The following is a 16014-nucleotide window of genomic DNA, read 5'->3' as shown; positions in this document are numbered from 1 at the left end:
CAAGTTGTCAGTTTAGTCCAGATATGTCAAGGTTTCATTTTCCTTTTCAAAGAGGTGCATTTATACAGATGTCAAATACATACACCAACAGGTTTTTTTTTTCTTTCTTTCTCCATTTGCTATAGAGGATAAGGGTGGTGACACACGGAGACTTGAGTGAGTACAATATAGTACAAACAAGTTGGCTGGGAATTTCTGTGGCCCACCACAGGACAGACTGTCTGTGCCGGACTGTGCTGATGTAGGGGTCTCTGCCCCCACCTCGTCGGCCTGTATAGAGTTTCAGTTTAGTACTCGATGTTCCAGGTTCGCAGAGTGATAGCTAGGCAGACCGGTGGCGAGCCTCAGGGCTGAGTGTTCAGACCAGGGGAAGGAATCGGCTGACGGATGGCCTCCGTCCCCTCCATGGCAGTGGGGAGGGTCAGAGGCAAACAGTTCTGAGAGTTTGTCGCCGTGCGCAGATGTTTAGTACACCGAAGAGAAATCCAAGGCATCTCCAGCATATTACACAGAATACCAGAGTAATAATTTATAGTTTACTTTCAGTTATGACATTTGTTAATCATCAAAAAAAAATCAACTGCAATATCAAATTATATGTGATAAATGTACATACATTAAAACAGCCCACTATGTAAATTGATTGGGGGTGAAACTTAACTGTTAAGTGGACCTTTACACATTTATTTATTTTTTTTTTTAATCTTTCTGCCTGAGTTGGTTATCCAGCGCTATGGACAAACAAACAACAACAACAAAAAAGAAAACGAACATAATTAACAAGGAAAAAGAGGAATCCTGATAAAGTTCTATTCACTTTTAAAACTTTAAAACACAAAAAAGTGCCAAAAAACATCCTTTTTCTTGCAAAAATGAAAATACAAACATCAAGAAACAATGGAGCACACATGCCTTTTTTTTTTTTTGATTAAAAAAGTCAAAGCTCACACACCAACATTCATTTTGTTTGTCAAGTTGTGCAAGAAGCCAATTTAAAAAAAAAAAAAGAAAAGAAAAAACATAAGCAGTGTTCCTCAACTGAGGAAGCTTGTCTTAAGAATGAACAATGACACATTCTCTACATAGTTTTTCCAAGTCCCCTGACATTATACCGAGTGCTACGAGGAGACCAGAACCGACACACAAACAAAGCTCCTGCACCAAAAGATAATGCAAACAAAGCGAAGGTTTGCACGCAGTGTTTTCACACCACACGACCCAAACCGAGCTGTCAAACACCTCTGCCAAATTAGAGCTCAAAAACATGGGAGCACAATGAAAGCACAAATAATGACCCAACTTGGATGCTATGGTTTGGGGTGGGGGCTGGGGGGGTTCTGTTCCTCACACAGAAAAAAAGAAGAAGACTGAAACAGGTTTTCTTCATGGAAAACAAGCCACAGAATCACCTAGCGCCTCGGCCCGTTGGACCCAGGAACGCGCCGGCGCCAAGTGAAGGTGAGACAAACTCAAGGTTACTGCAAAGAAATAAAGAAAGCTGATGTGCAAAAAAATAAAACTTAAGCCACATCTCTATCCCATCAGTAATTATACTCCTGCCCCCCTCCCCCACTGTCACTCTCTATGTATTTTTGAATGAATGTTTTCCCTAGGATGAGGCCGCGGTCTGAGAAAGAGGGGTTAGACCGAGCCCGTCCCAGGATTAGAAAGTGCTGAAACATTATCAAGTTTTTCTTTTTTTTTTTTTTTTTACATCTACTTACATGTGCATCTTTGTTTTTTTGTTTTGTTTTTTTTTACTTTTATTCTTCTTTTCCCAACTTTTTACAAAAAGTGGTCCCCACTATCAGTGAGTTTATATTTTTCTTATCTGTGAGTCCCACCAGGAACAACTGAGGATCTCACAGTCAATTAGAGAAGAAAACAACAAACACACACATAAAACACACTCGTACGTGTTTGAACGACACGCAGGACTCATGATGCAGACATACACAAAAACAGAGGAAGGCCACACAGGTGTAGGGAAAAGAGAGTAACTTGGAAAAAAAAAGGTGGGTTTGTTTCTTGCTTTAAAAAAAGCCTCCTTACTTTTGTTTTGCAGAAGGGCCACACATGGAGAGAGGTTAGAACACAAAAGCTCGCTGAACACTCTACATACACTTGGCACGGTAATAGAGGGGAAAATAAAATGTAAGTATTGCACATTACAAGGATATATTTAAAGGGGATAAAAAATGGGCGAACTTCAGACCAATAAACAAAACAAGAACTTTACGACTCCCTCAACTTCATCCACGACAAACCTCCATGCCAAGCTCACTTGTGTTATTAACGAAAATTGACAGAATTTTCTCGGTGAAATAAAAACCTTAGTGGCAAGATTTAATTTAATTTTTTTTTTTAAGTGGGGTTCTGTGAAGAGGATACGAGCAATCAGTGTCTTACCTGCAGTATATAACTTTCTGAATGACCACAGGTTTCATAGACAGAGATTTGGAATACATTCACTCTGAAACAGGGTCGAATAGCAATACCTCTACAAATTATTTTAAGATAAAAACACAAAATGAAGGCTTTAACAGATCTAATTTAATAAGCATAATCACATTAATTAAACCAAATGATGATTCAGAGAAATTAACTGAGTTGCAGTTTCAATTTCAGTTGTCCTATGAGGATTAAAATAATTAATAATATACTTGTCACATGATTGAGTATCTGTCTTGTGTTTCACTGACATAGGTTGACATGTTCCCTTTGATGAATAACACACCAGTATCACCTTTCTACGTATTTAACACTAGATAATTTGATCACCAGCTAAGCTAGTGCTGTTAAAGTCTTTAACAGCACGAGGACCTCCACTTTTATATGCAATGACCCAATAACAACATTGTTTAATCTGATGAATTTTTGCCATCTCAAAACTAATCTTAAGAACTACACAGCGATTCATGTGAACCATATTTTACAACCTCTGATCCCCTTTTATATTTGCCCTGAATGGTTATTTACAATAGAAACCATGTTGCTCTTTGGTGAGTCGCTCATAGCGGTCCATTTGAAGGTTTTCAGTCCAACCTCGCAAGAGAGAGTAGTTTATTTAAAAATCTATGGTCAATTACACTCAACACTTTATGTTATGCAATGTGAATTTCTCAAGAAACATTTTCAGTAAGGAACCACAGACAAACATGTGATCAGTGTGTATATCCAACAACATCTGTGTGAAAGATGATGATGGTTAAAACGTTTATAAAATCATTGAAACGGAGACCCATTTCGGAGCTGGCCTCACTCTTAGGCATTGCATTAACTGTTTCAAATTCTTCCTCCAAACGTAGCTTATTGTTTTCACTTTACCCTTTAAGGATACTGACTGATCATAACCTTTCCACAGAAACCATTTTCCCCTAAAAAAAAAAAACAAAAAACAAACAAAAAAAACCCTTAATGGTCATTATACTTTAACATGAAGACAGGATCACACTGAAAGGTAGCTAGCGGTTGTTACGGGGTTAAACGATTGCTTTGCCTCAAGAGGAGGTATCTGGGAGGTTGGCTGGCTGCGATCGGGTACCTGAAACAAAGTTAACGAGGTCACTATGTAGTCGTGGCAACGAGGCAGAGCTGGGCAGAGACAAAGTGCTGGTTGCTTTGAGGTGCATGTGACGTATGCTAACCTGTAGCTTTAGCATCAGCGTTAACGACTGACCAGCAGGAAAAACAGAAGAGGTTTGGGGGAGTTAAATTACGTTACTGCATATATGTACGAGTCTTCCCTGAAAACTAGCAACTGGTATTGCAAACAGCAATTTCAAGATATTAAAGTAGAATTTATGGTAAAGGGGTAAACGTTTTGTTGAGTTGTATTGATGGATAATTATCTAAATATTATATTTTCACAATAGACAGACGTTTGTTTTGACTGTAATGCTGGAGGAATATTTTCATTAAATGTTTATTGCAGAGACTGTTCCACTCATGGGAGCAAAGTGCCTGAATATGGTTTTTCTATTGCTTTCCTAACCCAACCAAAGCAAGAGTAGGTTAATTAGGCTTTGGTATGCGATTCTTTTTAGGTTTAACCTATTTGAATACAAAAAGTTTAGATGATTGGAGTGTGGGCAAGGTTTGTTTTAATGCTGATTTTTCCTTGATTTTTTTTTTTTTTTTTTGGTAAGAGGGAATAGACAAAACAAGAAACATACATTTATAAAACCCATGCACACAGGAACACATACTTCTCTTGAATAGGTTTCTGAAGGAGAGGAAAGAAATAAAAGAGCACTACTATGGTGATGTTGATCTGAAAACCCTGTTTTATTATTAAAAAAAAAAATAAAGCATTTTCAAATCTCATTTGGGGTCTTCTCGTTAACTCCCCTTTATCGTCTTGTTTCATTGACTGATCCGCCCATCTCAACACACACGCATCCTGCCATCAACCCAACAAACACTCACCACATGAGACATCATTGCCCCTTAGAGGTGGATCTACAAGCTGTGGGATAAATGTCGATAAGCCATGGCTTAAGAGGCGGGATATGAAAGCTGACCTGAAGCAGTTATGCATAACAGATATGCTTGCAGAAGAATTCATCTCGTGGTGAAATGTGGTCTGGTCTCCTTCGCTACAGATTAAGACCATCTCTTTAAAAAGAAAACTTGGAAAATAACATTTGAACTGCAGATTGAAAATCTTTGTTTAGGGTGTGTGTGCTATTCCACAGGGGGCTGAGGACATACCTGCCTGGCCATTACAAATCATTTATTTATTTATTTATTGGGATGGTGGGTTGCTTGTTCAAGCTGTAGAAACTGCAGTTCCAAAGGCTTAAAAACAAAATTTTGATTATTGACTGTCTATTGTGTGCATAATAAGGTTGTAGCCCTAGCATCAGGCCACTCAACCTTAAAATCACTAATGAGCAAAATTGATGGCAACGTGTCACTGATTAGCTACTCCTAACGCTAAGTAAAGCTTCTTCACTGAGGACCCCGATATGCTACCAATAAATCAACATAATCTCATTACAAAAATTTGCTTAAATTGTTTGAGTAACTCCCATGCTCCTTTACCCATAATAGTTTGCACATTGTCTTCTTAAAGCATCAAAGAAGATCTTTCAATAATCATCAACATCCTGGCTGATTTAAATATCATGGCATGGTCTTAATCTGGCGTGAAGGGTTTTACACAAAGAAAATGTAAAAGTTAAGCAACTAAGTTCCTTTATTACATATGTTTCAAAACAATCAAAATTTCAAGGACTTTTATATGCAAGAACCAGCATGTAATTGTGTCGAACCTATAACACCACTGATTTAAAAAAAATCATCAATACCAACCACCAGGCAAGCACATTTGCTGAGGTAACCGCTAAGTCTTAGTGATAATGGCTTTCAGCTGTTTGAGACGCTCCATCTCCGTCACTAGGGGCTCGACCGTGGGGCAAATCGTGGGGCAAATCTCGAGAGACACTAGAAAATATTCCATCTTTGAATAAACTCAGTAGGCAGGCACATTTAAATTTTGCTCTCTGTTTAAATACATTTTTTCGTAACTGACATTTAAAGAGCTGATGTAGAAGCATGTGCTCTAAATGTGGCGAAGTGCCTGTTGTGGAACAGAAAAAAAAAACCAAAAAAAAAAAAAACCCTGGTTTCCTCCAGTGTGTTTTATGTGGTCTAGAGTTTGTTTCAGGACAGGGGCGCTGAAAATCATGTCTCCACCTCACTCCCTCCTCCTGATGTGCAAATTGCAAGATTCTCGTAAGTAAAGACTCCAAGTAGAAACACTGGACATTAAGCATTTCCTAAATATATATCTAATAACTACCTCTTTCCTATGCACAATGCACATGTACACGCAAACACACACACATACTCCTAAATTCCCATCCATACACAAACACACCACAAAGCACTACTGCTAGCGGTGTGCACCAGTCCAATGTCAGTCCACCGGTGTCTTTGCAGTAGGGACACCGTGCACCAAATATGCTTGCACCTGCAGAAATCTAAAAGTGTATTGACAAATACAGTACATATCAAAGGTCAATGATTTCAGGGATGGTCTGTACTGTTAATTTTTTTTTTTGTCTGCGTGTGGGTGTATGGAGAGACACAGACCAGCATCACACACACACACACACACACACACACACACACACACACACACACGCACACACACACACACGTTACAAAATACATGGTGACCTTCAAAATGATGTGGTGTGAGTTTCTAAGCTCTTGGTTTAGCACAGAACATCACTGGGATGTTAATAAGCTGTTGTTTTGTTTTTCTGTTCACCTTTATCCCACAGCCCAAACTATGAAAACACATTCCAATACTTGTCTACTATTGTGCATGGTGCCTTGCAAAAGAATCCACATGGCTATTTTTACACATTTTGTCACATTAAAACCACACGCTGCCTTGCATTCGCGTGACAAAGTAGCGGGTAATTGTAAAGAGTGAAGTGTGGTGTGCATTTGTATTCAACACCCTCTTTGTGATGCCAAAAATAAAACCCCGTGCAAGTTTCATTTAATTAAACCTGTGTAAAAATGACAGGTTTCGCTCCACAAATCTGGCCTGTATGAAAGTGGCAAGAAGGAAGTCACTGTAGAAAGAAAGAAAGGTATTCAAAGTCCTTTTAAAAAAATTGCAGCAAACTATGGAGACACAGCAAACTGGTGAAAGAAGGCGCTCTCGTGAGACGGCACCAAAACATCTTTGGCCTCCTTGCAAAACGCTGTGCACATCACACTGAACATATGATTCAAACTGTGAAACATAGTGGTGGCAATATGATGCTGCGAGGATGCCTTTCTTCAGCAGGGTGAGGGAAGCTGATCAGTTTATTAGACAGCGTTTGGAACAAAATACATAATCATGCTGGAAGAAAGCCAGACATTTTGCACTTACGTTCCGGTAAAAATATGCTGAATATGAAAAGAAAAAAAATTACGTCACAAATTGTTCCGATTTTTATTAGTAAAAACAACCGGGATTGATCTACTCCAACTTTACAATTAAGCACTCCTTTGTGTGGATCTATTACATGAACCCCCCAACCCCCAAAAAAGTACATTGAAGTTTGTGATTGTGATGTGACAAAATAAAAATAAAAAACTTTTGCAAGGCACCGTAAATTACTATATTTGTACTTAACGTCATCAATACGCCACCAGTTTAATCCATGTCTGACCTAGAATTTCTTCTATACCTGTCACATTCATCCACTGCTTTATGATTCCATGGCACATCAGCTCCCTGTTGCTCTTCCAAACGCTTCTCCTCTCCAAAGTGCTGCTGCTACTTTCTACTTTTCTCCAAGTAATAAAAAAAAAATATCTAAAAACATACAGTACTGTGTGAATAAAGATACAACTAAAGTCTGCTTTGCTGTAGGGTGAGTGTGACAGGTGTTTAAAGTGATTCGAAACATCCTGACCCTCTCAGAGCTCACATGCAAAAAATTTCTCTTTGTTCCTCTCACGCAGCTCTTCTAAACAGACAAAAAATACAAAGCGATTCATCAAATACAATTAGGATTGTACACAATCATCTTTTCTTAAAGCAATGCTCACCAACACAGTGTGTTTTGCACTTGTATGTATCAGGTTAGGGTATCACATTTACACACCAACAACGACCCAACGAGGGTTCAATCAAGGAATAAATGACCCCTGATTTAGTTTTTTGTTTTTTTCTGACAATCATTTAAAGCAACTATCTTGTGAGATAAAAGATGAGAGGTTAACAAAATTAAAACATTAAGATGAAAATGCTACAGATAAAAGTAAAGACTCTGCTGTCAATAAAGTAAGCAGAGTAAGTGTTGTTCCCTCTCTACTATGTGACGCACTGGCTCTACTCGGTGACCCCTGCGTGATTTGTTCTGACGCATTTATAGAAAAAAAATAGATGGACGTAAATTGTACCAAATACCAATTACTTTTGACAATTACATTCAGGATTTAGCTACAAATCCCTAATCTTTAAAATCAGCTGATGTTTTACTGCTAATTTGGCAAGTGTCGGTGGTTGACGTGTTTTTTTTTTTTTTGTTGTTTTTTTTGTCCAGGCAGTCTCCGTACAAGCGCCCAGGGAATGAAATTGCTGTCAAGAAAAAACCAAGAGAGCCTGCATCAGCGTGAAATTTACATATTGTGTAAAGTGTCTGTGGCTGGGCAGAGCCATCGAGCGTGGTGCCAGTGTGTCACAGAGCCACCAAAAACAAAGTTCAGTACTCCTCCCCAATCCCTCAGCATACATCATCTCATGAAAATATCACCAACAACGGCACCGATTGCTCATGTGATAATATGTAAGGTGATACGCCGTAGAGTACAGTTACCTCTACAGTACAGTATTCAAGATAGAAAACAATAAAATAAACAAATGAAATATTAATGTGGGCATTCCTTTTACTGAAGAATCCTGTTTTGTTTCTTTTGTAATCCCAAATGTTTTTAACAGTCCTGCTTTCCTTTTTACTTGCCAATACTTGACCTTCCCTCAATGCTGACTTTCACGTCGTGAGGAATGAAGGAAGGTTTGGGCAAGGTCAAAGGGGGCTCCTCTTCTGATTTTTCTACTTTCCGGCCCTCGGGGGCAGACCACCTCCGCTTTCTGCTGCCCGACGGCCTACTGGAGTTGGGGTCTGTGCTCCTGGCAACCTGACCTTTGGAAACAGATCCTCTTTCCCCAAACGTGAGATCTCCATTTTCCACTCTGGGGTCTCCTCCACTCCCACTCCCGCTTTCGCCGCTCTCCCGCTGGCTGATCCCGTTCTCGCGCTCTCTGTGTCTGGAATTTCCCACACTGGAGCTCTGGGATGCTTCCGAGATGGCTCTGGGGGGTTTAAGGTGCCCGTGGCTAGAGTGAGGGACTGAAGCGTTGCTTTCTGGTTCCAGAGATTGCGTCTTCTTCAGAGAGCCGTTCTTCAGGTTTTTGAGAGTGAGTGAAATACAAACATCACCCACGGAAAGCTTTGTACAAGGCAGCTCCAGAAGCTGAGTGGTTCGGTCCGGACAACATGAAGACCATCCTTGGCCAAACACAAAGAAGGGGTACTCAAGCAACACCTCCACACTCACCTAGAGAAAGGGGCAATAAGGAAACGTTAAAGCGCTTATTCAAAACATGGATCTAAACATGCTGACACTGCATGTAAAATTTATTCAACATTGTACATTTGCATGAACAGCAAATGGCAATATTCATTCATGAAAGGATATGAGATTGTTCAGAGAATACAGGTTTACAATTGCTTTCTGGTTCTGTGCAAGATTTGTTCAGAGCATTTTTGGCAGACCTGGACTGTTTTGGTGATTATAAAGCTAAAGAGACAAAGATCTCATGTGAACCACCTCAAGGCACCCGATTTATTAAATACCCTGCAAAGCCAGATTGTGGAATCACCATCTCCTACAATACATTTGCTTGTGACATAGAATTTACGAAAATGTAGAATGGAAAATCTGAATCTATCTATGGCTTTTGACCCTGAACAGGCCTACCTAAGCATCAATATGGATTATAGATGTTGATCAGTCCATCGCCAAGGCAACATAAAGACATACAGTTTGTTTAAGATTTCTAATTAAACCAAAGTGTTTTTGGAAACTGGAAAAAAAAATAGTTTACTTGAAGAGAAGCAATGCATGAACAATCTTTGTTATGATTTAGTGAACAGCCCACAGGAAGAAGGGCAGGGAGAGAAAGGGAAGACGTGATCTTGTTTTGGATTCCATCATAATTTAGATAAATGTTAAATGGTTTTGTACTTGTATAGTGCCTTAGCAAGTCCATAGGACCCCAAAGCGCTTCACACTACAGTCACTCACGCATGCATTCACGTGCTGATGGTGGCAAGCTACTGGATAGTAGCCACAGCTGCCCTGAGGCAGTCTGACAGAAGCGAGGCTGACCTATATACACTACAAAACATAATCTTTGAATATGACCTTGGCATGGCTTCCCATATAATCAGGAAAGTCTATATGATGGGTTTAACCTCAGAATCAATAGAAATAAAGCAGGATGTAAAATAGTGGACCAGAAGAAATGAAGAGATATTAAAACTGAAACACAAACTTACAAAGATGTTTAAGATGTTTCAATCACCCTCCCAAACACACACTGGCCAGTATTTTTCAGTCTAACTTTTTGTAGTATAGGATGAAAGCTGCTTCAAATGGTCTTAAAAAATAAACAACATGGAGGAGAAAGCTGAGTCTGCTTGGTGAGACGGTCAGATCTTGTGGGGTGCAGAATCAAAGAGAAGTTGCTGGCAAGGGGGAGGATTTTAGATGTGCGACGTGGGCTGAAGAGCCATTACAAAGATGAAATGACTTGATTGCACACTCTGAAAGTGAGTAGTAGGTATTTGTATATATGTGTGTGTGTAAGACAGAGAGAGACAGAGAGAGAGAGAGAAAGAAAAAGAGAGAGAGAGAGAGAGAGAGAGAGAGAATGAGAATAAGGAAAAAATAAGAAAAAAACCCCTAAAGGCTGTTGAAAGATCTTAGTTACAGAGAAAAAAACAAGTTCTGCATACTTTAGCAAGCCACATTATAAGGCACACCTTGCTAGGACTGGGTGGGACCAGCTTTTGTATTCCGCTTCGATTCTTCTTTGCAAAGATTCAAAAAGGTCCCAGAAATATTCCTCAAAAACTGCTTGTGACACGGTGCACTATTAAGCTAAATGTAGCCATCAGAAGACAGGTACAGTGTTCAGATGGATGGAGACGGTTAGCAACAATCCTTAGAGCTTAAATGATGCTAAATGATGGTACAAACGGACCCCACACCGTTAAGTTAACGCCAACACGCTTAATCACATGGACTCATGTTTTCATGTTATTTAAGCCAAATTTTGACTAACATTAAAACTTTAAGGTCTCCTTAAAAGTTGTCTGAGATATTTGTCAGTTTTTGGTTTTCATTTAATTTCCCTCAACATGCTAAACCGAAGGCCCAACTCCTTTTCATTGCTCATTAAATGAAAGCTACAAAGTACTGCAAATAAGCGAAGTGGTTTAGGCAGTATTTTGTATTTTCTATGAAGATGTGCTCATTATCAAAGGATATTTTGTTGCCTGATTTACTCAATAATTTCACAAGCTGTCGCATAGATTCCAGATCTCAACTCTTTGAACTTGTGTGAAGCTCATAATAAGAACGTGTTCGTAACAAGACTGTCATCCAAGTACATTGAAGTTAATTACAGGGGGAACAGCCGAGTCCTGAGATTCATGATAATAAAGTAATTAAGGTGGGTGCAGCTCAACACTTGTCATTCAACATAATAATCACCACATATGAACAAACAGACATCTCTACTACAGGTCTTAGCATTCTTGTAGGTGAAATGGTTTACAATTCAGGGAATCTTAAATAAAGTACCGCAATGCATTTTTGACCACTTTTTGCAAAGACTTTATTTAACCAATAAGGGAAATTCTTTTTTCATCTCGCTTCAGAGTTACTGTTGATAACTTATTAACTTTGTTTAAATAATAGAAGCAGTGGGAAGCAGCCATCTGGGCTGGTTCTAAAGGCAAAATTACAGTCACTTTAACTATTAGGCTGACAATTTGACAATTTCTCTAAAAGGTGAAAAAGAAATTATCAGAACGATTAATTTCTTGAAGTTGCCTTATATGGTCACTGATTTCAAAGGAGATGACAGTCTTTCTGTGAGGCCAACTTAATAAACAGGGGCAATAATTACTACAGCATGTTTTTTATTTTATATAATAATTTAATCAATGTCAGTTTTAATTTGAGTTTTGATTAACAACTTTTAATTGCTCTTGTTTGGAGGGAAATGATAATCTTCACAATATTCAATAATTTATGAAACTTTTTTTGCTCATTTTGAAATTTAGTCTATATTTTTATTTTTATTTTTATCCACATTGAATAAAGATTTTACATGCAGGGTCAAATGTATCTACACAACTCACTGAGACGTGGTTACACTTAACTTATAATAATTAATACAATTGTAGTGGATATTTCACTAAAGTTATTATAGCTCATTTAGGCTTTACAGCTTTCCAGAAACCAGGTTTGTCTATTCAAAAATTAGTTCTATAGTTTATTTGTAATCTTTGTCAGACTAGTGAGCCATTTTCAACAAGATCACCCAAACTGTCACAAACAGAGAAAACTAAATTGGTTGTTTCACTATTATTAAAGTAAGCGGATTTTGCTTAAAAACTGGGCCATTTTCTGGAAACTCGAATGAGCCATATCAATTCTAGTATGAGTATTTAAATATCCGGTCAGAATTATGGCAAACACTTCCTGACCCATAAAATAAATGTGTTTTCTAATAATACTCTAATTTGTAGAACACGACTGTATTTCAATTTGCATGTGTACATTTTACTCAGTGTTTGGAGAATATACACAATTCAAATATGTCCACCCACATCTTAATTTCTAAAATATCTCGAAGGTATTCAGAGTGTAGTTGTTTCTGTCTACACAAACTATGGCTTAAATTTTTAATTGCTACTACTTAATAAATGGCAATGATTAATGTACAGAGATACATTTCTAGGTGTACTTCTGTTTACTTTTCTTACCTGTGTGCGATGTTCACCAACAGAGAACTGAACAACGGCAAAGTTAGGTGAGGTGTGGCTCCCTTCTATGCGCTCCACTGTGGACGAATCGATCTTCAGCTCGCTGCTAATCTCTGCACTCTGGATGAAGTCCTCTGTCTTCAGGTCCTCCACGCGTTTCAGTTCGCCGTCTGCCAGCTGGATGATGGAACCCTTGATAAAATACGGCGGGAGTGAGGGGGACACCACTGTACTTGAATGAGCTGGAGGAGTGGAAGCTGCAACTAGCCCTGGTGGAGCGGGAACAATGGGGAGATGAAGCTGGGCTTGAACCACTGCGCCTGGAGCAGCCACGTGGAACGAGCCACTTTGGGTCTCCACAGTTTCTCCTTTCGGGGCAGTGGCAGCGATGTATGTGTGTGGGAGTGTAGCAGGAAAAGGTGCAGCTTGAGTTGATGATGTGATGTGGGAGGTTACAGGCTCTAGTGTGGGGACCCCACCTCCGCTAACTGGGATGATGACTGGTTGGGTGCCTGGAATGAGCAAGTGTTGCTGTAGGCCGGTGTGGTAGCTGCTCCCACTGCCCCCTGTAATGTAACCAATAAGAGGTTGCTGTGGGTAGATGCTTGTCGAAGGGAGTCCCATTGACAGTGGCTCTGAAGCATTGTGGGTGGTCTGGATAACAGTCTGGGGCGGCAGTGTGCCGACAGCAGCTTTCAGACTGTCTGCACTTAGTGGAGGTGGAAATGTGAAAGAGCAGGTGGTGTTGGATGATGAGGGTGGGCGACTGACAGGCTTACCCATGCTGCCTTTCTCCAGGTGTGTGGGCGTGGAAGCTGTCAGTTTCTCAGGGCTGGCTCTGGGTGGTACCAACTGGTGGTCCCCATGGCTATTGGGTATTAACATGACAGAGGTTCTTAACCCTAGGTGATCATGAGTAGAGTAGTCTGACGGCAAAACCAAATGACGAGCCTCAAAGGAAGACAAGGAGGACCTGTCCTCCCTTGATTTACCTCCCGACTTTAAGAGGCCAGGTTCTGGTGGGGGTCCAAATCTCCTACCCCTCTCCAGCTCCCCGTTATGGAGCTCTCTGTGTCTGGTTCCTTCCTCCTTTCTGCTGTAGCCATCTGTATATTTCCCCAATGATTGGTGGTGATGCATGGACTGGGACAGTAGGTGAGTGCCTCCTTGGTGGTGAGGTGATGACACAGTCCTTGGCGACGTTGACATTTGAATATGATGGGGAAAAGGGTCCGTAGAAGGAGGAGGCATGGAGGTGCGTCCCGAGGACGCTCGATGCTGTTCCTGTTTGGTGACCAGCGTCTGAGCAGGTGACGTCTCTGTGTACGATGGTCTCTGTGTGGCTGAAGAGGAGGAGAGGGGGGGAGGCGGAGGAGGTGGGAGTATCTGAGGAGAAATGTAGCTTGTATATGGAGTAGTGTACGATGAAGCGATGAACTGCATATTGGGAGGCAGTTGTGTATAATGGACTGTTCCTCCAATCGTAGATTGAGATAGGGGGGATGTGTACACTGTGGGGAGAGATGATACTAGCCTCAAAGAGGAAGAGGAGGTGGAAGAGTCTGATAAGGTGGAGGGGGATTTATACTGGGGCCCATCAGTTTTGTTGGAGCTATGATGTGCACTAATATTGCTTTCATTTCCACTAGCTGCACTAACAAAGCAGGCCGTGTTCTCCGGCCTGTCATGAACAGGTTGTATAGCCGGAGAGCGACTTTCAGGCGGTAATGTACTTGACGTGCCCCTCTTTTTGGGGGGCAGACATTCATTGCTGCGTTCCTGGTTGGACTTCATGCTGATTTCACTTCACGTCGTTGAACTCGCAACTGTACTTGCTGTATTCTTTCTTTAAAATTGATCCAATACGATTCCCTTTCTTGTTTTGAACTTTCACTCCGACTGTCCTCGTCACTTTTCTTCAATCCTTTCTTTTTGCTTTTAATGCTTAATTCCTTTTCCAGGTCAATTGCAAATAAACCTTTAAAAACCTTCCTCCATTTTACTCCAAACAGCTGACAAACATTGTGTTTCAGTGAAATTAGGATCAGAAATGGAGATAATAGGAGGTTGGTTAATGGGAGGAGTGGGGCGGCCCGATCTGTCCAGGAATCTTCAGTGGCCGAGGGCTGAGCCCAGTCTGGTATGAGAGAGCGTCACAACGTTACACCTTCTGCTGCTGCTGCAGAGGATGATGGGGGGCCGAGTACGTTGTACTTCATGTGGAATCATCTCCCTCCAAAAGAAAGTCTTCCCACACAGAGCGAAAGCCTGTAGAAGAGAAAAACTTAACTGTTGAAACAGTAAATGGAAGAGGCAAGAAACATAAACATAGGTTATAGAAATATGAGGTCATCCCTGTTGCAAAAAGCTAAAAGAAGAGGCCCTACACAAAACATTTTTATTGGTGGGCAACTATGAAGCAGAGACTCAGTACATTGCAAGGCAATGTGGGCATTGGCCAATTACAAAACTAATCTTGTCGATGTTCCTTACATCTACAGATATTTAGATGCACCACGTGTTTGAGAATAACTAAAATTTTACCTTTTGTATGTAAGTTCACATAAAAAAGGTTGAAAACACATACTGTTTTCAATGATAGAAAACGGTATTTCTATTTGTGAAATGTCAGAATATTCTCAGAATGACTTTTGCTTAAAGATTTTATAACCTTTTCGAAATTCAGAAGTTTACAAACGCTAAGATCAGTATGCCTTTAAATAATTTGAAAAAGCCCTAGTGACATGTCGTGACACTCTGACCTTCTGACGGGTTTTCACAACATTTGGGTTTATTTGAGTCATGCCTGTGCACGAAATCTAAGGTGACAACTCGAGAAGAAATCAGTCAACATATCAGCAAGAGAGTTGTGAGCCACTTCAATTCTCTTTCCAAACCAATTTTCATAGACTAAAGGTGCCAAATAATTATATGCAAGTATAAACAGTGTGGGAATGCATCATATTTTTTTAGGAAGGGCAAGGAGTCTGTGAGATGAACGTGCTTTGGTGAGGCACACTTATATCAACCCCAGAACAAAAGCAAGAGACCTTGTGAAGATGCTGGCTGAAGAGAACAGAAGCTCACCATTCCGACACTTGGATCAAAATGGGCTAAAAGCCTTTTTATGGAAATTTCATTAATCAAAGAATGAGAATCTGTTTCAATAATAAGAGAAAGATTAATCTTTGTCTTTAAGTTTCTTTATTCGAGGGCAAAAGTGTTCGAAGACCCGTCTCACTGAACGCAGTCAGGAGAAGACACACATCACATGGTTATATAGTCACCAAGGCAAAGACCCACGGAAAGTCTGATCTTATCTCTACTGCCAGATGGACAGAAGACAATCCTTACCCCTACCTCATGAACTACCCCTCACTTTTGGGAGGGAAATGTTTTATGGCAGGGAAGAGAGTCAATAAGGATTTCAGGAGAA

The 16014-nt window shown here is 40.2% G+C and overlaps 1 protein-coding gene across 3 annotated transcripts in view; it reads right to left on the bottom strand.

Annotated features, from left to right (window-relative positions):
* Positions 1–11: 11 nt before the first annotated feature.
* The window catches only part of atxn1a (ataxin 1a), a 103049-nt gene continuing 87046 nt past the window's right edge, over positions 12–16014 (bottom strand). For all 3 annotated transcript variants that reach the window (XM_014981228.2, XM_088010257.1, XM_014981232.2), the window contains 2 exons: positions 12579–14846; positions 12–9075 (listed from right to left, as the gene is read on the bottom strand). In XM_014981228.2, coding sequence (XP_014836714.2) covers positions 8470–9075; positions 12579–14372 — 2400 coding nt within the window. In that variant the 5' untranslated portion in view covers positions 14373–14846 and the 3' untranslated portion in view covers positions 12–8469. The remainder of the gene's footprint in view (positions 9076–12578; positions 14847–16014) is intronic.

The sequence above is a fragment of the Poecilia mexicana genome, unplaced genomic scaffold (genome assembly GCF_051168715.1).
Source record: "Poecilia mexicana isolate PSO_F unplaced genomic scaffold, ASM5116871v1 scaffold_11, whole genome shotgun sequence".
NCBI lineage: Eukaryota > Metazoa > Chordata > Actinopteri > Cyprinodontiformes > Poeciliidae > Poecilia > Poecilia mexicana.
Note: the sequence above shows the minus strand (reverse complement) of the source record. Positions and strands in the feature narration are given on the sequence as shown.